Source organism: Eriocheir sinensis, unplaced genomic scaffold (assembly GCF_024679095.1).
Source record: "Eriocheir sinensis breed Jianghai 21 unplaced genomic scaffold, ASM2467909v1 Scaffold67, whole genome shotgun sequence".
NCBI classification, from domain to species: Eukaryota; Metazoa; Arthropoda; class Malacostraca; order Decapoda; family Varunidae; genus Eriocheir; species Eriocheir sinensis.
Window position 1 is genome coordinate 27,014 of NW_026112020.1, and position 24,085 is coordinate 51,098.

Consider the following 24,085-nt stretch of genomic DNA (forward strand, 5'->3'; position numbering starts at 1 on the left):
GATTGCGGATGCCAAGGCGCCTGCGGAAGCGCCAGAGCCACCCATCACTGGCCTTGAACTCAATACCCATGTGGGCAGCAAGCTTAGCAGCACTAGCGGCCAACTCCACTCCCCTCACTTCCACCCCACATGCACGCTCCTGGGTATACCACTTGTACACTGCCAAATCAAGTTCAACACATTTCGGGTCTTTCATATGCTTTCTAGTTGCATCACCCTTTCCCGACACAGCAAATTTAACTGCATAATTTTCTAACTTTCCTCTAGCTTTTTTTATGTCCGAAACTGTCTGTTTTTTCACCCCATACAGCTCGCAGACTTGGGCAACACTCATTCCTCCATCTATTTTACGTAAAAGTTCCAGTTTTTGCGACACAGAAAGGTGCACAGGTTTAGCTGTACGCTTGGTTACTTTCTTTGGTGGGTTTTTGGGTGGCATCGTTGTGAAGAAGAGGTGTATCCACGACAAGCACGTAAGCACAACACTCGTGTGACGCGGCAGACTTGTGTACAGTCCAGTACTAGACGTGTATGTCCGCCCGCGCTGCCATCTAGTGCCCGATTTGCGAACTTTGTCTGGCGCGGTAGTTTGAAATCGACTTGTCCCGGACTTTTTTTTTTTTTTTTTTCCCCCACGGACTCTTGTTCGGCAAATCCGAAATCCGGCAAATGGAGGTCCGCCAAATTGAGGGTTGAGTGTAGCGGAGTGTCAGAGTGAGACGCTCAGCAGGAGTCACAGTCTGCCGCATATTTGTGTCCTGCTTTTCTATGAGAGGAGTAACCTGGGCTAACAGCTCTTCAAACTGCTCCCGATCGAGGCGTATCCACTGTCTCAAGGTGGCCGGGTCCTCTTCTCTCAGCTCTTTCATTAGTCTGAAGGCCACACTCTCCTCCTCAAGAGCCACCAACGACTCCATAACTTCCTCCTCTTCTCATTTTCCTGCTTCTTTTTCAAGAGCAGTTACAGAGCCAAGCCAGCTAGTACGTCCTCTTCTTCCATCACGAACACCAGGCAAGCTGATCGCTGCTTTGTTTATGGACTTTTCATACTAGTACGGTTTGGCCCAGCGCCGAAATATTACAGCCCGCCAAGCTAAAACGCTTTTTTGGCTAGTGTCATGTGACCACACCGGAGGCAAGATCACCGGCGTGAAAAAGTACCGGCGTCAAAAATTGCCGAAATAAAAGCTCGTGTGACCCGGCCTTTCCTCCCTCTCTCTCCCTTCCTTACCCTCCCTCTCTCTCCCTTCCTTACCCTCCCTCTCTCTCCCTTCCTTACCCTCCCTCCACTCCCTTTATTCTTCATTTTCTTCACTTACTCCTTCATTTTATACTTTTTTGTCATTCTTTTGTTATATTCATTTTCTTCATATTTTTTTCTCCTTTCATATTTTTTTTCATTTCCCTTCATTACTACTACTACTACCACTACTACCACTACTACTACTGCTACTACTACTACTGCTACTACTACGCCAACAAGCTGGAGGACCTTGCTGCACACTTTGATTCCATACTCTACCATCCAGTGAGTCTTTGTTTCCTGGTTTGTGTGTGTGTGTGTGTATATGTGTGTGTGTGTGTGTGTGTGTGTGTGTATGTATATATGTGTGTGTATGTGTTCTGTGGTTCCTTCATTCATTCATCACTCCTTTCTTTTTTTATTTTATTCTTCCGTCATTTCTTTTTTCCTGCATTCCTTCCTTCCCTTTGTTCTTTCTTTCTCCTTCTTTTCTGCTTCCCTTCCTTTCTTTCTCTTTCTTTTCTTTGTTCCCTTCCTTTCTTTCTCTTTCTTTTCTTTGTTCCCTTCCTTTCTTTCTCTTTCTTTTCTTTGCTCCCTTCCTTTCTTTCTCTTTCTTTTCTTTGTTCCCTTCCTTTCTTTCTCTTTCTTTTCTTTGTTCCCTTCCTTTCTTTCTCTCCTTTTTTTCTTTCCCACTTTTCTTCTTCCCAATCTTTCTTTTTCCTTCTTTTCTTCCTTGCCTCTCAATCTGACTCTCTCTTTCCTTCTTTTCTTCATCCATCTGTTCATTCATCATTCCTGTACACTTCTAAAACTACTACAACAGAACGCTGCCTTAACTGATTTGGTCACCCCTGTTACTCTAATCACCTTATATTGAAACAGGGCTCATCCACCATAACAAAGTCCCTATACACTATACAACAACAGGGTCAGGCCTCACACAATAGCTGCTCCTCTTCTGCTAATAAGTCTTTCTCTCTCCCCAGGCCACATATGAGAGTGCCTTGCTAGCGGCGGGCAGCACATTGGACCTGGTGGACACTGTGGCTGCTGGGGGACTTCAGAACGGCTTTGCTATTGTCAGGTGTGTGTGTTAGTCCTTCACCTCCACCTGGGAACGCGAGTAAAGGTCTGCTGTCATTAATGTTAGCACCACTGTGGGTAGACTTTGCATGTCTCTTGTCGGCAGTCAGTGATATACTTCCACCTATTTCTGTCCCTTGCCTCAGCCTCTTCAGTGGCCAGTGTTGCCAAGTTCTTTTCAACACACCGCCTCCATGCTCTCCTTGGCCTGCCTGGTGGGTGGCAGCCTGGAATTTCCACCCCAACAGCTGTCCCCAATGCCTCACCCTCCTCCCTCCTCTTCATGTGCCCAAACCACCTCAGTCTCCTCACTCTCAGCTTTGTACTTGGCCTCCATGCATCTAAAAAAGGAAGAGAAGGGAAAGGAAAGGAAGAGAAGAGAAGGGAAGGAGAGAAGAGGAGAGGACACATTATCATCTTCTTCATTTACTGTTTAGCATCAATACTCTAACACACACCTCTGTAATTCCATCCTGCAGACCGCCCGGCCACCACGCCATGGAGAGTGAGTTCTGCGGCTACTGCTTCGTCAACTACGTGGCGCTGGCTGCCCGACACGCCCTCAACACACACCGCCTCAGCCGCACCCTCATAGTGGACTGGGATGTGCACCACGGACAGGCCACACAGCAGGCCTGAGGTGAGGTAGGAGGGGATGGGGGGAGGGAAGAGGAAGGGATGGAAAGGAGAGAAGGGAAGGGAGGGATGGAAAACAAAGGAAAGGGATAGGAAAAGAAAGGGAAGGGAAGGGAAAGGAAAGGGAAGGGAGGGGAATGGGAGGAAAGAGGAGAAGAGAGAAGCAGAGAGGAACAGAGAGAGAAAGAAGAAAGAAACAAAGAGAGAGAAGCATTACCATAGGTGGGCGCGATAACAGAAAACATTATTCCCGATAACTGATAACTGATAATGGAAAACCTTATCGGTGATAACCGATATTCGTTAACTGGAGACACAAATATAGGCGATAACCGATACCCGATATAAATCCACAATTCCGATACTAGCTGGCGATAAGTCCGACAGGCGAAAACGAAACTGTATTGATATTTCAAATAAAAAACAAAGATGAATTCAAATTTTCATTATTTGTATTTTAGAAAACTTACAAAACCTGAAAACCACATGTTGACACGTACCTATGGACGGTAACACTAGAAACGCCTGAACCGGTGTTGTGTTATTTGGCGTCCCCACTGTCAAAAGCTGGCGCTTTTGTTTACAAATGCTGCTCTCTTGTGAACTGCGCATGCTCAGACCAGCAAGCGTAGACCTGTACAGTCTCACAAAGATTTTTAAATGTAATTAAGAGTTGCTGGAAGGCTGAATCAGACATACAGTACCACTACCACCATCCCCACTGTTTCTAAAAGGACACTCTGTACGAGTTGTATTTATATGTACAGAGTGTCGTTCTAGAAACAGCGATGATGGTGGTACTGTATGTCTGATTCAACCTTCCAGCAACTCTTAATGTGTTAAAAAGCTTTGTGAGACTGTACAGGGCTACGCTTATTGGTCTGAACATGCACAGTTCACGAGAGACAAGTGTTTGTAGCTTTTGACGATGGGACACCAAATAACACAACACCGGGTGCCTTCAATACCATGGCATGCTCACAAACGAATATGGAATATCAAATTTGGGGCAGTGAATAATCATTTTGGGGGCAAAGGTTAATGCTTTTTCTCTTTGATATATTGATTTTTGAGTAACATAAAAAAATAAGGCGGAAAAAGTAGCGATTATCGCTAGTTTGGTTACAAAAGTAACGAAAATACCGATATATATTTAAATAAATAGCAGATGGCCGATAACTCAATTTTGTTATCAGTGATAAAGTATCACGATAACTTATTACGATAACGCCCAGCTATGAGCATTACTGGCCACTGGGACACACACAAAAAATGATGAGATAATGACATTACTTAGCATATAGTGAAGTAATGGTCACTGTCCCCCCCCCAGAGTGCTGTACTTCTCCATCCACCGCTACGAGCCCGGCAGCTACTGGCCCAACCTGCAGGAGAGCAACTACGACTACATCGGGCAGGCAGGCAGGCAGGCAGGCCAGGGTCTTCAGCTTCGATGTGCCACTCAACACAACCGGCATGACCAACCGCGACTTCCTGGCCACCCTTCACCAAGTGCTGCTGCCCGTGGCCTACAAGGTGAGTTGTGGGGCTGACTAATACATGGGAAACATTATGACTTCCTGGCCACCCTTCACCAAGTGCTGCTGCCTGTGGCCTACAAGGTGAGTTGTGGGGCTGACTAATACATGGGAAACATTATGACTTCCTGGCCACCCTTCACCAAGTGCTGCTGCCTGTGGCCTACAAGGTGAGTTGTGGGGCTGACTAATACATGGGAAACATTATGACTTCCTGGCCACCCTTCACCAAGTGCTGCTGCCTGTGGCCTACAAGGTGAGTTGTGTGGCTGACTAATACATGTGAAAAATAATGACTTCTGGCCACCCTTCACCAAGTGCTGCTGCCTGTGGCCTACAAGGTGAGTTGTGGGGCTTACTAATACATGGGAAGTATCAAGCCTAATTATCTCCAAACTCACTCTTTTGGTGTGGACGTCTCTGTGGTTTGAGATGCCTCATATCAGTTGTGGACTAATGCATCAATTGCCAGTGCTCTAATTTTGCAGTCAGTAATGTAATAGTTTTTTTCCACAACTGTAATGGTGATAATATATATTTTTTCCAGTACATGAAGTGATTAGTATAGTCAGTGTTATTGCCACACCAGTCTTTGCCCTCCACAGTTCAGTCCTGAGTTGGCAACAGTGTTCAGACAGTTTTATACATCTGAGAGTGATGATGCATAATTTCTTTCAGTACGTCAAGTCATTAGTGTAAGCAATGTTGATATCTCGCCGGTCTTTGCCCTCAACAGTTCAGTCCTGAGTTGGTGATTGTGTAATATTTTTGTCCTCAACTGTACATATGATGGTGTAATATTTTTGTCCTCAACTGTACATATGATGGTGTAATATTTTTTTTCAATACCTGAAGTCATTAGTATTATATTATCAGTGTTATTCTCTCACCAAACTTTGTGCCAAAAACTGAAAATGTCTTGATTTACCAGCCATAAACCGTCCAGCCGCTCATGAAGAGTGAAAATGGACGCTAAACAAAATGATGATGATGATGAAACTTTGCCCTCCACAGTTCAGTCCTGAGTTGGTGATCATATAACATTTTTGTCCTCAACCATACATCTTTTAGTGATAATATATTTTTTTCAATACCTGAAGTCATTAGTGTAATAGTTATTATATCAGCAAGCTTTGCTCTCTACAGTTAAGCCCTGAGTTGGTGATAGTGTGGGCTGGCTATAAGGCTGCCCTGGGATGTCCTGAGGTCAGAGCCAGTTGTGTGTGTTGATGTGTAGCCTCTGAGGTCAGGTGCTGAGTTGCATGCTGCTGCCAGGCTGTCTGATGCTACCATACACCATGTCCAACCAATGCAGCTTCCTCAGTCCCTTCACCACATGGCTTCGTGCTATCCAAATCTCTTATGCAAGAGTTTCTGGCATCTCCATTCTTTCATCTCTTCCTCTGGAACAGCCTTAAGACCTTTGTGTGTATTTCCTCCTGCCTATGACTTGAACATTTTCAGGAGGGAAGTATCAAGACACTCTCTCTCTGAAAGTGACACTCTCTTCTTACCACTCATGAGGCTCTGCACACTTTTACAGGAGCAACTCTTAGCATGTCTGATGATTTTTTAATATATTTATTTACTCTTTTTCTATTTACTCATAATGTTATAACCTGGATCTCGGGGCCATAGTACTAGACATTTCGCCGCCCAAGCTCACATATTTGACAAGGCTTTCGTAGGAGTTGTGGGCATTTCCTGGAGTAGTTTTATGACCCTGGTGATAGTTTGGCCCTTCTTCTGTTCCTTGTGTAGTGGGGCGACTAGGCCTGATGAGGGAGCCTCCCATAACCCACTTGGCCAGTGAGGTACCTCTTTGGCCGACTCGGTAAGGAGTGGCTCTCCCGTCACGCTGGTCGCGGGTTCAATCCCAGGCAGCCAGTGAATACCCTCTCCTTGTCTTGATTAATTTCCCTTGTGTTTCAATACACGCAGAGGACGTGTGGGATTATTGAGTCGTAGGAAAGATAAAATCAAAATCTCGGGGCATGACACTTGAACCTAAAGAAACACTACTTAGAACCCGACTGGTCCCCTCTTTGACCTTTAGAAATACCTAGTTGATGTGAGAAGTGAAAATGTCTTATATTACCGACCTCAAAGTTGAATGGTCGTGAATCTGAGAAAATGCTTTGGATGGCCTTTACTTTTTCCTGCCAACCTTTCATAGCTGCAAGCACTCTACTGTCCCTCAGAGCACACACACACACACACACACACACACACACACACACACACACACACCTATGCACAAACCTCAGCATATGATCGGAGGAGGCTAGACTGAACCTGGTGTGCCGTTTGAACCCTAAGCACAACTATTTTCTCTTCTAGTTTGGTCCTGAGTTAGTTATAGTGTTTTGTCTGCTGGTTATGACTCGGCAGTGGGGGGTGAAAAGGCAAGTCCTGCTCTCTCAGTCTCTCTCTCTCTTGGCCTAAAGCCTTACGAAAGTCTGTTCACTTAAGTCCGACCCAAGCTGACAACATAAACCTAAGCGTGTTTGCAAGCTGAGTGCTGACTGGCTGCTGCTGTGGCTTCCAAGTTTTTTTTTTAACCTCTGTTTGTGTTTATCTCACGCAGCACTTTCTGCTAATCTGCACTGTGCTTATGACCACGCTTAGGTTTATGTTGTCAGCTTGGGTCAGAATTAAGTGAACAGACTATAGTTGTGATATATAGGAATTGAGCTACACTTGTGGGCTCTTGTGTATGTCTGTTAGGGTGGAGGTTGTATGTGTGTGTGTGTGTGTGTATTTACCTAGTGATATACAGGATGCTTTACACTGGTCCTGTCTCCAAATTTCAGTTTATCAAGTTTAGCTTTAAATTCATTAATATTTTTCTCTAACTAAGCCTGTGTTGACCTGCCTCCATATCTGCTTTCATACAACTGTACTTACTTTTATAAATTCAAATTACTCAACTGTATCACAAACGTAACCACTCTTAACAGGGAAGCCAAACACAATAATAATAATGATAATAATAATAATAATAATAATAATAATAATAATAATAATAATAATACAGTATATTTATTATACTTTATTTTACCATCTGGTGTTTCAGGGCGAGATGGAGGTGTGGCCAGGCCTGTACACACACCTCACCTCCCAGCTGATGGCCCTGGTGTGGGGCAAGGTGGCGCTGGTGCTGGAGGTGTGGCCAGGCCTGTACACACACCTCACCTCCCAGCTGATGGCCCTGGCGCGGGGCAAGGTGGCGCTGGTGCTGAGGTGTGGCCAGGCCTGTACACACACCTCACCTCCCAGTTGATGGCCCTGGTGTGGGGCAAGGTGGTGCTGGTGCTGGAGGTGTGGCCAGGCCTGTACACACACCTCACCTCCCAGTTGATGGCCCTGGCGCGGGGCAAGGTGGCGCTGGTGCTGGAGGTGTGGCCAGGCCTGTACGCACACCTCACCTCCCAGCTGATGGCCCTGGCGTGGGGCAAGGTGGTGCTGGTGCTGGAGGTGTGGCCAGGCCTGTACACACACCTCACCTCCCAGCTGATGGCCCTGGCGTGGGGCAAGGTGGCGCTGGTGCTGGAGGTGACCAGTCTGACCTCACCCAAACATTGTGGCAGGAACTGAGCACCACACATCCACACACTGGTATGCATTCTACCTCCCTATAGAATTCAATTGGGAAAAAAAAAATTGACACATCACTGAAAACTTGAAAAAAAAAATATTGCACAGAAATCAAAAAAATAGCTTAGACAATTATTATTACATAGCAGGATGATAGTAATATTGATAATAATAATAGTAGTAATAACAACAATAATAATAATAATAATAATAATAATAATAATAATAATAATAATAATAATAATTAGAATGGTAATAAGCAATCCCTGTTGTGTGTGCAGGGTGGGAGCTGCCTGCCGTCCTGGCCAAGAGTGCCGCCCACACCCTCAGTGCCTTGCTGGGCCACCACTGCCCCCCTGCTGGACCCCCCTGCAGCCATCACCAAGGTGCCTGATAGCTGTCTGTCTGTCTCTCTATCTGTCTGTCTATATCTTTCTGTATCAATCTGTCCATCTCTATGCTTGTCTATCTATCTCTGCTTATATCTGTCTTTATCTATCTATCTATCTCAGTCTGTCTATATCCATTTATCTATCTCTGTCTGCCTTATCTCTGATGCAGGATTTATTGAACTGTTTTGTTTTAATATTGTTTTTGTCCCTCTTTTTTATTATTATTATTCTCCTTACTTTACTCTCGCTGTCTATTTTAATTTCCCTATCCATGTCTGCTCATTAAGAGGAAGCTGTTTGGGCCTGTAGCATTGTTTTATTTTTCCTTGATGCCCTTTCTTGGATCTCAGAAACAATGTCTTTTTCCTATAGTTAACCTGCTCTTTTCTCGACATTGACCTTCCTCTCCCTTCCTGTCCTCCCCAGCCTTCAGGAGACACTGCTGAACCTGGAGTACGTCCAGTGGGCACTGGCGCTGCTTCACTATCAGGGGTCCTTATGCCAGCAGGAGGTGCAGGCGAGGCTGACCCCAGCACCTTCACCCCGAGCCTCTCCTTCCAAGGCCTGGTGGGTGTCCGGCCCTTACGCCTCCAGACCAGAGACACCATGCAGCTCCTGACACCACAGACCAGCAGCTCAGGGAGAGGACTGGTGAGAAACTGCTGCAGCTGAGGAGGGAAGGTATGTAGGGAGGTAGGGAAGCTGAGTGAGTCTCCGAGGCTGTGTCTGGTGTGTGACGAGCAGGTGGAGCAACACGCAGCCTTACGGAAGGTTAAGTGCACTACACACTAAGGTGTTTTTTCATTTACAGACAAAACATAATGAAGACAGTCTAACTACTCTGATGTACCCGAGGCAGCTCTTGGTACCAAGAAGACCAAGTTTCCCTCACATATATAATTATATCTACTTGGACCGAATTTCTTGTCCACACCAAACCCACTGAGGCAGCACATGGCATCTTTTTACCAGAGCTTTTACCTCAAAAAGACTCAGAGTTTCCCTCACACATACCATTTATAGAGGACTTCATGGTGCAATGGTTAACACACGCGGCTCACAACCGAGAGAGCCCGGGTTCGATTCCTGGGTGGAGTGGAAAAATTTGGGTGGCTTTTCCATTACCCTATGCCCCTGTCCAGCCAGCAGTGAATGGGTACCAGGTATTAATCGGGGGTTGTGTCCCGTCTCCTGGGATCTGTTCCCTTCTATAATTCCTTCCCCTTCTGTCTCTCTCCAGCATATGACCACAGATGTTGTGCCGACTAAACTTAACTTTCCAACTTTCTGCATACCATTTATTTATTGTCACCCAATTCCTTGTTACATATGTCACCCATTCAGGCAGCTTTAATACTCCTTACCAGAGCTAGAAGACAAAGCTTTCCTCACTTATCTAACCAACACTTAACCACCATAACTTTGACCACACATAACCCCTTGAGGCAGCTTTCTACCTTCGTACTAGAGCAACCTTTTTTACCAAACAAGTTTCCCTCACACCACAACACACAGAGGTACACACTAATTCACCCTCTTTCCCCCTCTCCCCCCCACACACAGGGAACATCCAGAGCGGCCAGAGCGCATCCAGCGGGTGTGGGAGATGCTGGGGCGTGCCGGGGTGCTGGGGCGAGGCCAGCGGCTGCAGGTGGGTGGTGGAGGCACTGTCTGTATGATGTGTGTGTTCGTGTTTATGTCACTGCTCCGTCGTTCACTGTTCAGTTGTTTACTTCTCCTTGCTCGCCTTGCTTAGTATGAGTCTCCCTTCACACCTGCACTGGCTAACACCTGTATAGCCACCCATAGTAAAGCATAGAGGGTATGCAGCTCTCTCTATTCCTTGGACCTGCTTTATAAACTTGATGCAGTGTCAGCCAGTAGGATCAGTTGGGTTGAGTTGAGGCAAAGAGGTTGTTCTCATTGTTGGAATTAGAATTGAGAGAGAGAGAGAGAGAGAGAGAGAGAGAAATATATATATATATATATATATATATATATATATATATATATATATATATATATATATATATATATATATATATATATATATATATATATATATGCAAAACAGATTCTGGATAAAGGAAGGAGAAATGGGAGAGAGTAAATGAGAAATAGAGAGATTTATAGATGATGCCAAAGAGATATTAATAAAGAAAGAGTCTAATCCTAATCTAACCCTTCTCTCCCTCTCTCTCTCCATCCTTGCACAGCCTCGGTGGCCCAGGGGGAGGAGGTGGAGCTCACACACAGCCAGGAACACATGGCCTTCATGTTCAGCCTCCAGGCCCAGGGGGAGGAGGTGGAGCTCCCACACAGCCAGGAACACGTGGCCTTCATGTTCAGCCTCCAGGCCCAGGGGGAGGAGGTGGAGCTCCCACACAGCCAGGAACACGTGGCCTTCATGTTCAGCCTCCAGGCCCAAGGGGAGGAGGAACTGCAGACCATTCAGGAGAACTACAAGTCTGTCTACCTCCACCCCGCCACCAACGCCTGTGGCCTGCTCTCGGCCTGCTCACTGCTGCGGGTACGAGGGGGAGAAAGAAGTACCATAGGTGCATGTAGGAGAGAGTAATGTTGTGTTCACGTTGGTAAAGAAAGGAGGAGGAGGAGGAGGATTTGTGTGAGGCAGGAGATGAAAAGGAATGGCATTGAGTCACTCCTTTAGTCCCTGCTCATGGTTGGGTCTTTAGATTGGAGGAGGAGGAGGAGGAGGAGGAGGAGGAGGAGGAGGAGGAGGAGGAGGAGGAGGAGGAGGAGGAGGAGGAAGGAAAAGGAGGAGGAGAAAAAATATAGTAAAAGCCTGTAATAGAAAATAATGCTGTATTCAGATTGGAGGAAGAAGAGAATAAGGAGGAGGAGGAGAAGGAGAAGGAAAAAAATTATGGTAAAAGCCTGTAATCTTTTTTTTAAATTCTGCATTCTATGCTTTTTATACACACACTTATATGTACTCTTTTTCTAGTCATAATACACTACCCTCAAGAATGCATTTGGAATTGACAGTAATGAAAGAGGAGGAAAACAATGTAGGAATGATACAATCTCTTTCCTTGAAGGTCGTGGACGAGGTGTTTGCAGGCTGAGCCAGGGCCGGTGTGGGCATCATCCGTCCCCCGGCCACCACGCCGAGCCAGACCGCCCCCACGGCCTCTGCTTCTACAACAACGTGGCCGTCGCCGCCAACAGGCTGGGATGCCAAGATGGGCGCTGCTTGGCCCTGGCACCACATTAACTCTGCCTTTTATTTTCATCATTATCACTCCTTTGTCAAATATTTCCTTCACATCGCCTATTTCTCTTCCTCTCCTTCCTTTATCCTGAATCTGTTTTGCATCACCTGTCTCTCTTATTCCTCTTTCTCTTCCATCTCTCCTTCCCTCTTTTATCTGTAATCTCTTTGGTCTTATCTATCTCTATTCTTCATTCCCTCTCTCCCATCTCCTTCCTTTATCGTCTCCTTCCTTTTATCTATCTGGCATCATCTATTTATAGTCCTTCTTTCCTTTATCCCATCTCTCCTTCCTTTATCAAAAATCTCTCATCTCCTGTTATCATTTTCCTCCTTCTCTCCCTCTCTTTATTGTCCTGTGTGTGTGTGTGTGTGTGTGTGTGTTGGTGTGAGTGTGTGTATATGTGTGTGTGTGTGTGTGTGTGTGTGTGTGTGTGTGTGTGTGTTTACCTAGTTGTATTTAGTTAGTAGTGAAATACAGGAAAAGAGCCGTACTAGGCTCGTGCTGTCCCGTCTCTATAACGCTTATTATCCAGTTTGGCTTTAAATTCATGAATCGTTTTTGCACACACAGTCTCCTCGTCAAGTCCGTTCCATGTTGTTGTGCTTCTGTATGGAAAACTGTATTTCTTGACGTCTCTCCTACAGTCGCTCTTCTTCAATTTCTTACTATTCCCTCTTGTCACACTTCTGTCACGTTCCACTAAGTCTTCCCTGTCCAATTTTTCCAATTCCTCTTGTATCCTGTACAATGCTATTAGGTCCCCTCTCTCTCTCTCCTTCTCTCCAGTGTTGTTAGTCCCAATTTCTTCAGTTTTTCTTCATAAGTATGTTCTCTCAGAGTTTCCGGTAGTTTAGTCGCTGCTCTTTGTATTCTTTCCAAATTTATAATTTCTTTCTTCAATCTAGGTGACCACACTAATGCTGCATATTCCAGTCTTGGACGTATCATCGATGTTATTAGTTTCTTTACCATTTCTTCATCTAAAATGTAAATGCTGCTTTTATGTTTCTTAGAAGATTGTATGTTTCCCCAGTTATCCAGTCTATATGCTTTCCAAAGGATAACGTGTCTGTTGTGATCACTCCCAGATCTTTTCTTCATTTTTTTATGATTCTTTCATTACTCAGAGTAGTTCCCGATATTCGTCTACTGCTCTTACCAAACTCCATCACACTGCACTTCTTTGTATTGAATGTCATTTCCCATTTTCGTGACCATTCGTTTATTCTGTCGAGATCTTGGCTCAGGGCTACACAGTCTTCCTCATTAGCCACCCTCATTAGTTTAGCATCATCAGCAAACATATTCATATAGCTTGTCACCCCTTCTGTCATGTCGCTTATATATATTGCAAACATAATCGGAGCCAACACCGATCCTTGGGGGACTCCACTAGTTCCTTCTGTCCACCTTGATTTATTGTTATGTGTTTGTGTGTGTGTGTGAGTGTATGCATGTGGGTGTGTGGTGTGAATGTGTGTGTGTATTTACCTAGTTGTAGTTTTACAGGACCTGGGCTTTACGCTCACGTGGTCCCGTCGGTGTGTATTTACCTAGTTGTATATACCTAGTTGTGACATACGGGAAAAGAGCTACGCTCGCGCTGTCCGGTCTTTATATCCTCTCTTATCCAACTTTTCCTTAAAATCATGAATGTTTCTTGCACAAACCACCTCCTCCTCCAGTCTATTCCATAGCTCAATGCTTCTGTTTGGGAAGCTAAACTTTTTCACATCTCGCCTACACATGTGTGTGTATGTGTGTGTGTGTGTGTGTGTGTGTGCATTCTACTGTACTCTCAACACCGTCTCTGTGGCCTGCAGGGTGCTGGTGGTGGTCTGGGATGTGCACCACGACAGCGGCATCCAGCACGTGTTTGTGGCCGAGCCGAGGGTGCTGTACGTGTCCCTCCACCGTCACGACCACGGCCTCTTCTTCCCATCCTCTGAGGACGCAAACTACGACGAGTGGGGACGGGACCTGGCCAAGGCTACAACATTAACATTACCTGGAACAAGGTGAGGGCCATATCTCTGCTGACGACACACACACACACACACACACACACACACAGACACATACACAGACACACACACACACACACACACACACACACACACACACACACACACACACACACACACACACACACACACACACACACACACACACACACACACACACACACACACACAGACACACACAGACACACACACACACACACACACACACACACACACACACACACACACACACACACACACACACACACACACACACAAAAAAAAAAAAAAAAAAAATCAGTCAATAAATACCTAAATCAATGAAACATCACATAAATCAAAAAAGTGTTTCGAGGACATTTTTTTCATTGCTCTTCTCTGCACCAATAAAAGTATAGCAGGAATTGACTTTTTGCCGCATGCGTGAAGACATAACCTGCTAACTCCCAAATGCATGAGTCTTGCCAAAGTGGGTCATTCTGTCTCCTCTTTTCAGGGGAAAGGATGGTGGTGAGCAGGACCTTTTTTAGTGTGTGTGCCTGTGTCAACGCTAGATTTTTTTTAGCACACTCGGTCAGCTTTTAGTCTCCACCAGTGTCGGTATTCTCAACGCTTCCACCTCCCACCACATCAACTATTTCCAAAGGCCGAAAAAGACTAGCCCGTCCGCTGCGATTGGCACGGATTTGGCCTTCACTGGTAGCCTGGTTTCCCATGTGGTACTGATGTGCTGGATATTCCCTAACAAGGTGCATGACTTTACATTTTTCTTCATTGAATTGTAGCAGCCACCTTTTGTTCCACTCCTGTAGCTTGGTGAGGTCTTCTGGTAGGAAATCCTTAGTCAAGGGGTTAATTGGGTTTTCATGAGTTTTTTTCACATTCATGGTACAGAAGAAGGGCCACACTACCACCAGGCACAGTACACTATGTACCCCTAGTAATGCCCACAACGCCTATGGAAGCCCTGTTAAATATGTGTACTTGGGTGCCGAAAGGTTTGAGAATACAGGGCCAGTGTAGGTGTGTAGTAGATGCAGACACTTTGTTATTTTACCTTTGAGGTAGATGATGAAAATGTTCTTGTTTCTCTCCTCTTGTGCATGATCAGTGTATTTATTTTACCCCTGGTCAACCTCTACCAGTCTAGGGGTCACATTCTTAAACATTTCCGCGCCCAAGGTCACTTGTTTGACAAGGCGTTCATGATAGTTGTGGGCATTTCCAGGAGTAGTTTTATGGCCCTGGTGGTGGTTTGACCCTTCCTCTGTACTGTGAACCTAAAAAAACACGCATCAGAACCCGACTGGTCTCCTTTTTGGCCTCTGGAAATAGTTGATGTGAAGGGGTGGAAGCTTCTGACAATTCTGACCTATAGGTGTTTAGTAGATGCAGAGACTGTTGTTCTACCTTTCAGGTAGATAAAAATGTTCTTGTTTCTATACTCCTGTGCATGTTTAGTATTTTTTGCCCCTGGTCACCCTCTACCAGTCTAGGGGTCATATGCTCAAACATTTCCACGCCCAAGGTCACCTATTTAACGATCGAGGCGTTCACAGGAGCTTTGGGCATTTCCTGGAGTAGTTTTATGGTCCTGGTGGTGGTTTGACCCTTCCTCTGTACCGTGAACCTAAACAACACGCATCAGAACCCGACTGGTCTCGTTTTTGCCCTCTGGAAATAGTTGATGTGAAGGGCGGAGTCGTTTGACAATTCCGACCTAGGTGTGTAGTAGAGGCAGATACTTTTTCTACCTTTCACATAGATAACTATGTTCTAGTTTCCTTTCTCTTGTGCATGTTTGATATTTTTTGCACCTGGTCAAACTTTACCCTTCCAGATGTTGAGTAATGGTCACAAAATGGTTTGCTCGTAGAATCTTTCCAATAGGAAGGGAGAGGTCAAAATGTTCTTGTTTTCCCTGTGTTAGAATGTTCAGTCTACTAAATTTTTATAAGTAAAATGGGTCTTTTTACATATGACTGCATTCCTTTGACTCTGTGTCCTCATATTTGGTTCCTATTTATTTGTTGAACATTTCACATATTAGCCCGTCTGCTGCGACAGGCACGGATTTGGCTTTCACTGTTAGCCTGGTAACATACTCCCAGGACTTTCTCTGCCTCTGTGGTGGATAGTGGAGTGTTTCCCATGTGGTATTAGTGTGCTGGATATCCCTTCACTGGTAGCCTGGTAACATACACTCCCAGGACTTTCTCTGCCTCTGTGGTGGATAGTGGAGTGTTTCCCATGTGGTATTAGTGTGCTGGATATCCCTTCACTGGTAGCCTGGTAACATACACTCCCAGGACTTTCTCTGCCTCTGTGGTGGATAGTGGAGTGTTTCCCATGTGGTATTAGTGTGCTGGATATCCCTTCACTGGTATCCTGGTAACATACACTCCCAGGACTTTCTCTGCCTCTGTGGTGGATAGTGGAGTGTTTCCCATGTGGTATTAGTGTGCTGGATATCCCTTCACTGGTAGCCTGGTAACATACACTCCCAGGACTTTCTCTGCCTCTGTGGTGAATAGTGGAGTGTTTCCCATGTGGTATTAGTGTGCTGGATATCCCTGTGATATTAGGAATATGTATTTTGCTACTGCGGCTTTTCATACTTGATGCGAGCCCTTCTCATACATTGTTTACATACGGGACCTTCAGTCCAGAGCAGGCGACGGCTCCACGTATACACTCAAGGATCTTGCTGGTAATCATTATAAGTTTCTTGTCGTTTAGGGTATTATTTATTAGGTATGGATTGTGTGCTCTTGTAGGACGTGTGTTCTATAACTAACAAGTGTCATTTGTTTACTGGAGTGTTCATGGGGAGTGTTATGTTGGTACTGAAGTTATGTTCTGTTTCCAGACTGTACCAAGGTTTTAAGCTAAGTAAAGCTTGGGTAGCCGCAACCAAGTGTTTCCATATCATCACAATTTACTTAGCTTAACAACCCTGCCATGGAGAGAGTACTGAAGCCTGCACGGTTGGACCTCGACCCCAGCTCTCCGACTGCGGCGAAGGAGTGGCGACACTGGCGCAGAACGTTTGTGAACTTCATCGAAGAGTGTGGGGAAAGGGGACCTGACAAATTTAGAACTCTCGTGAACTGTGTTTCCCATACCGTGTTTGACTACATTGAGGAATGTGAAGACTTTAACTCAGCCATAGGTACACTAGAAAAACTGTATGTGAAAACACCAAATGAAATCTTTGCTAGGCACCTACTTGCAACAAGGCGACAAAAAGCAGGTGAGACGTTAGATGAATTCTTAAGAGAACTGCGAAGGTTAAGTAAAGATTGTAACCTGAAGGCTGTCAGTGTTGAACAGTATCGTGAGGAGTTAATCCGGGATGCCTTCATCAATGGTCTCACGTCACCTATGATACGTCAGCGTCTCCTGGAAAACAATACTCTTGACCTACAGAGTGCCTATGATCAAGCTTATTCGTTGGACCTTGCACAACGGAACGCTGAGGCCTACGCCCCTCAGGCTACACACACGACCGCTGCTGTTAGTTCACAGTCGCCCCTGTCTCCTCACACTCCTTCACTGGGGAGCTCCCAGACTCCTGAGGTGGATGCTGTAACCAGTGGTAAAGACACTTGCCTACCTGATGTTTCTGAGAAGTCTGCTGTGGCTGCTACTTACACTGCAAGAAGGAAATGTTTCTTTTGTGGTGGATTGTGTCATCCTCGGAGTACATGCCCAGCGCGTGAAGCTACATGCAACAAGTGTTTTAAGAAGGGGCATTTTGCTCGTGTATGCAAGTCTAAACCCTCTTCAGGGTCTGTTGCAACAGTGTTCAACTCGCATGTACTAGCAACAATGACTAATGTTCCTAATGGGCTCTCACAGGCTGCAACTACAGTAACTATTAGAGGTGAGAAGGTGAGTGCTCTTATGGACTCCTGCAGCACTGATAGTTACATAAGTGAGAGAGTTGCACAGAAACTGCAACTAAAAGTGTATCCAAGCAGTAAGGGCATTACTATGGCTCAGAAATCTTTGAATACTAGTTCTCCGGGTTATGTTATTACTGATATTGTTCTGAATATCAATAATCAGTCATATCCTGCCACACGCCTTGGGGTACTGAGGGACTTGTGTGCTGACGTAATACTTGGACAGGATTTTCAGCGTCAACATCTGAGTGTGAAATTTCAATTTGGTGGACCTAAAGCGGGACTGACCTTAAATGGTAATGATAGGTACTGTGCCCTTACGGCTGCAGCACTAGAAGAACCATCTCTTTTTCACAGCATGTCACATAACTGTAGGCCAATTGCTACCAAGTCGAGACGTTTTAGTAAGGATGACCAGATCTTTATTGAGGAAGAAGTCCACAAGTTACTCATGGAAGGCATAATTGAGCCTAGTCTATCCCCATGGCGAGCTCAAGTAGTAATTGTGAAGGACCCCACTAATCGGCATAAGAAGAGAATGTGTATTGACTACTCACAGACAATAAATCAGTATACTGAACTGGATGCATACCCGTTACCACGGATTGATGATATGGTTAATAGGCTTGCACAGTACAAGGTGTTCTCTACATTTGACCTGAAAAGTGCCTATCATCAGATACCAATTAAGGAGTCAGATAGAAAATATACAGCATTTGAGGCCAATGGAGGTCTGTACCAATGCTGCAGGGTCCCTTTCGGAGTCACGAATGGAGTAGCCGCTTTCCAGCGAGCAATGGACAAACTAGTACTTGAGGAGAACTTACAAGGGGCCTTCCCTTACCTTGACAACATAACAATTGCTGGCCGTACCCAAGAGGAGCATGATCGAAATGTAAAGCATTTTCTTAAAGTTGTTGAACAAAAACGGTTAACTCTCAACGAGTCAAAGACTGTCAGGTCTGTGTATTCCATCAATGTTCTAGGATACTGTGTGGGGAATGGCATTATTAGGCCAGATCCTGAGAGGCTTCGTCCATTACAGGAATTACCTCCTCCGAAAGACTTTGGGTCTTTAAGGAGAACCCTAGGGATGTTTGCATATTATGCAAAGTGGATCCAAGACTTCTCTGACAAAATTCAACCACTAGCAGCTGCTAAGAAATTTCCCCTGGATGATAAAGCACTAGATGCTTTTAATCTGCTCAAAAGGGAGCTTGAGGAGACCACCCTTCATTCTGTTGATGAAAACTTGCCCTTTGAAGTTGAGTGTGATGCATCTGATGTAGCAGTTTCAGCAGTACTCAACCAGGGTGGCAGACCTGTTGCTTTTATGTCCAGAAAGCTGCAAGGGAGTGAACTCCACTACCACATTGTAGAGAAAGAAGCTACCGCCATAATTGAAGCAGTGCGTCGGTGGAGCCACTACCTAGCCCGGCGCCACTTCACTCTAGTTACTGACCAACGCTCTGTAGCATTTATGTTAGACAACAGGAAACGTACCAAGATAAAGAACAGCAAGATACACGAGTGGAGGGTGGAGCTTGCAGCCTTTAGTTATAACATACGCTATCGACCAGGGAAAGAAAATGTGGTACCTGACACTCTTACCAGAGCCTTCTGCTGCTCAGCTTCCCCTACATCTACACTTGCTGACCTTCATAATGGACTCTGCCACCCTGGAGTAACCCGACTGTTACACTTTGTAAGGTCCAAGAATCTGCCCTTTTCTACAGAGGATGTCAAAAGGACCTGTGCATCTTGTAGAACAGGGCCGTGCAGAGACCATTGGAGGGGCAGGGGCTCAAAAGTTTAAAAGGGGCACATGGAGCATGAATTTGAGAAAGGATACAAAAGCATACCTGACTATAACAGGCTGAATTGCTGAATTACGGTGATAACATAAAAATTATTATTATAATAAATGCTGGTATTAAACAACTAGTCAACCATTAAGTATATATAAAACACATACACAAAAAAAGAAAAAAAAAAACTAAGATTTGAAGTTACGGGTTAGTTATTTCATGACTTTCAGCTTCAATTTGGCGCCCCTTAAATGCTGCAAAAGGGCACTTCGGGCATCAAGGTTCAAAGGGGCAGGGGCTCGAGCCCCCTCCGCCCCCCCCTCTGCACGGCCCTGTTGTAGAACTTGTGCAGAAATAAAGCCTCGGTACTACCGGCCTGCCGAAGGGACCCTTATAAAGGCAACCCAACCTATGGAGCGACTCAGCATTGATTTCAAGGGACCTCTACCTACAGTGACGCGTAACCCCTACATGTTTACAGCTGTTGATGAATTTTCACGGTTTCCTTTTGTTTTCTCATGTCCCAACATGAGTACTGAGACTGTAATTAAGTGCTTGGAACAGGTTTTTTGCCTGTGTGGAATGCCAAACTACATTCATTCTGACCAAGGTGCTTCCTTTATGTCTAAAGATCTCAAAACGTATCTTTCTCAAAAGGGAGTGGCAACCAGCCGTACAACTCCATATCACCCAGCAGGTAATGGTCAGGTAGAGAGATTCAATGGTACCATATGGAAGGCAGTTAAACTAGCTCTTAAGTCCCATAACTTGCCTGACACCCACTGGAAAAAGTCCTTCTAGATGTATTACATTCCCTGAGGTCACTGCTGTGCACATCTACAAACACCACACCACATGAACGATTCTTCGTGTTCCAGCGCCGCTCAACTCATGGAAGCTCCTTACCCGCGTGGTTAATGACTCCTGGACCTGTATTGCTGAGGAGGTTTGTGCGAAATAAGAATGAGTCACTTGTAGATGAAGTTGAACTGATCGACAGTAATCCAACATATGCAAATATTAGACATACAAATGGGAGAGTCAACTGTGTCTGTTCGTGATCTGGCCCCATGTCCTGAAGGTCAGGTTGTCCGTCCAAGTGTAACTGAGGAACCAAGCATTGTTCACCCGGCCTGCACTAAGGTACCAGACGGAGAGGTGTCGCCAGCACCAGTGCTGCAAGAAGAGGTGGGTGTTGTGGATCCACCAAGTCCAGGGTCAATGAATAAGGATGCTACTGTACCAGAACTAAGAAGATCCAGTCAGATTTCCAAACCTCCTGTCCGATATGGCTGGGACTAGATTTGATTCAGTATTCCATTGTTTCTATTATTCTGTGTTTTTCTTTTAGGGGGGAAGAATGTGATATTAGGAATATGTATTTTGCTACTGCGGCTTTTCATACTTGATGCGAGCCCTTCTCATACATTGTTTACATACGGGACCTTCAGTCCAGAGCAGGCGACGGCTCCACGTATACACTCAAGGATCTTGCTGGTAATCATTATAAGTTTCTTGTCGTTTAGGGTATTATTTATTAGGTATGGATTGTGTGCTCTTGTAGGATGTGTGTTCTATAACTAACAAGTGTCATTTGTTTACTGGAGTGTTCATGGGGAGTGTTATGTTGGTACTGAAGTTATGTTCTGTTTCCAGACTGTACCAAGGTTTTAAGCTAAGTAAAGCTTGGGTAGCCGCAACCAAGTGTTTCCATATCATCACAATCCCTTCACTGGTAGCCTGGTAACATACACTCCCAGGACTTTCTCTGCCTCTGTGGTGGATAGTGGAGTGTTTCCCATGTGGTATTAGTGTGCTGGATATCCCTTCACTGGTAGCCTGGTAACATACAGTCCCAGGTCTTTCTCTGCCTCTGTGGTGGATAGTGGAGTGTTTCCCATGTGGTATTGGTGTGCTGGATATCCCCTCCCAGGGTGCAGGACATTTTTCTTCATTGAATTGTAGCAGACATTTTCGTTCCACTCCTGTAGCTTGGTGAGGTCTGTCTTCTGGCTGGAAATCTGCAGCCAAGGAGTTAACAAGTGTGCTGCACCTTCATGGGACCAAGTTTCCCTTGACCCTTTTTTGGAATTACTTTTATACAGACATTGTTGCAGTTTGAGAATGCTGCTCACTGGTCGCTTGCTTCATGTCCTACTCTCTGACCCTCACCGGACCTGCCTTTGACCTGAGAGCTCTTCATGTCCGAATACTATGCCTAGATAGATAGCTAGAGAGATAGATAGATAGATAGTGTGATAGGTAGGCTCTCCCAGTTATCTCCTGACATTTGCTGTATTACCTTTCATGAATTGATAAGTTTATCTGTACTGTGTTCATTGACCTGGTAGTGAAGATGTCAGATGGAGTCTTTCAATGCTGCATCTTTTAAGGTTAATCAGATGATGACATCTATGAACCAGGTGCCCAGAGTTTGTTTTTTCCCAAATAAATGAACAGCTATTTCGAGAGAGGTTGTTTCCCTCAAGAGACAGGAACCATTCAGGAAAAGGGAGAGAAGGAAGAGGGAGAGGAAAGAAATGCAATGCAGTTCGCTTACTGTGAGACAAACAGAATAAATGGACATAACAGCAGCATCACCAAGGTTGTATTAAAGGGAGGTAAAGTAGATAGAGTCCGTCCTTTTTCCCCCCCAAAAAAAAATACATAGACACATTACATGGACCAGGAACAATTTTGGCACAATATTTTACTTATCTATAATTGCCTAGGTGGCCAAAAGAGAAATCAGTTTCAGAGGGAGAGGTGCCTTGATTGTTCTAAATATTAACAACTTGAAATAGTGCTCCAGCCCTCACTTGGAAAAAAAAGGAAGGAAGGAAAAGGAGGCCTGGAAAGATGGTAGAAGGGAGGAGGAGAAAGAGGAATAATTAAATGGAGAAAGAAGGGAAGAGTCCAGGGAAATTTAGGGAAAGAAGGAATGATAAAAAGGAAACTAGGCTGGCAGGGGGGGGGGGGAGAGAGAGAGAGAGAGAGAGAGAGAGAGAGAGAGAGAGAGAGAGATGTAACAGGTAAACCCTTGATTCAGCTATTCCACCACCCCGTGTCTTTCCTCCCAGCTACAAATCAGGAAATTAACCCTTGAGTACTAAGTCCTCTGAGTATTTTTCTCCCCACACTGGTGCCGAAGTATTGCATTTTTATTCAGTCACAATTACCTGACACTTTCTTCTTTTCCTGTTATGATTCCCAGTGATCAATGTCTAGATCCACACAGCCCTGTCCAGCACATGAAGGTTCTCCCTGCTATCCAAGCTCCCAATGCAAGAATCAGTTATGGTCCTCAGCTCTGGTATTTCATCGTCCAGTGTCCTTCCTCCCAGCCACAGTTCAGGAGGAAGAAGTCGTGTTTACTAAAGCCACAGTGTTTTTCTTGTGTTGTTTCAGAGTGGCATGGGTGACGCAGAGGCTCTCACTCAGGTGGTGCTGCCCGTGGCCTTCCAGTTCAACCCACAGCTGGTCCTGGTCACTGCCAGCCTTGATGTTGGTGCGGGGACCCACTTGGAGGTTGGTGGATGGTGTCACTATCTGTATGACTACCTGCTGCTGCCTCTGTCTCTTTTTCTGTCACTATCTGTTCAGTTCAGTTCAGTTCTCTCTCCATTATTATATTTTCAGTTCACTCCTTCACTGTTTGGGTTTCTTGTTTTCCTCTCTTTATTCCTTTAGTGTCTTTCTTATCCAAAATTTCTGTAGTTATTTTTACTTTTTTTATTTATTTATTTTTTATCTGCCTTAATAACTCATCTTCAGGGGCTGCCATGTGCATGCAATGAAGCATTTTGTAGTCTCCTTATATTGTATCCTGGTGTATTGTCATCTCAGACCATTGCATTCCATAGTGAATAACTCCATTCCTCTTCCTCACCCCCATTCCTCCCTTCATGCATCTCATACCTAAAGTAACACAGCCTAACCATTGCATTCCATATTACAGGACTCCCTTCCTCTTCCTCCTCCCTTATTCCTCCCTTCATGCATCTCATACCCAAAGTAACACAGCATTCCATATTAAAGGACTCCCTTTCTCTTCCTCCTCCCTTATTCCTCCATTCATGCATCTCATACCTAAAGTAACAGCCTCACACACACTCCCAGGTTGCCGCGTGAGTCCTGGTTGCTGTGGACATATAATGGCCCTTCTGTCTGGCCTGGCCGAGGACCGCATAGTTCTGGCACTGGAGGGCGGCTTCAACCTCACCACCATCAGCTACTGTATGATGCTGTGTGCCAAGGCCTTGCTGGGGGATCTGCTGCCCCCCCTTGAGCCCCAGCTGGTGCCCAACAAGAGTGCCGTGCAGACCACCAATGGCGTCATCCGTACCCACAGCTGCTACTGGCTGGCGCTCTGCTTCAAGGTGAGTGTGGGGGTCTTTAGTCCGACCACTGCAATTGGCACGGATTTTGCCTTCACTGGTAGCCTGGTAACATACACTCCCAGGTCTTTCTCTGCCTCTGTGGTGATAGTGGAGTGTTTCCCATGTGGTATTGGTGTGCTGGATATTCCCTCCCAAGGTGCAAGACTTTACATTTTTCTTCAGTGAATTGTAGCTTGTAGCTGTAGCTTGGTGAGGTCTTCTTGTAGGAAATCCAGTCAAGGGGTTAAGGGGCAGGACT

At 45.3% G+C, this 24,085-nt stretch overlaps 1 protein-coding gene and 1 pseudogene across 1 annotated transcript; both read left to right on the plus strand.

Annotated features, from left to right (window-relative positions):
- The window catches only part of LOC126993758 (histone deacetylase 6-like), a 35,697-nt pseudogene that overhangs the window by 11,138 nt on the left and 474 nt on the right, over positions 1–24,085 (plus strand).
- LOC126993765 (uncharacterized) lies at positions 9,022–11,692 on the plus strand. Its single transcript, XM_050852931.1, has 3 exons — positions 9,022–10,140; positions 10,706–11,019; positions 11,552–11,692. Exons 1-3 carry the CDS (start codon positions 9,819–9,821, stop codon positions 11,576–11,578), a joined length of 663 nt encoding a protein of 220 aa, XP_050708888.1. The 5' UTR covers positions 9,022–9,818; the 3' UTR covers positions 11,579–11,692.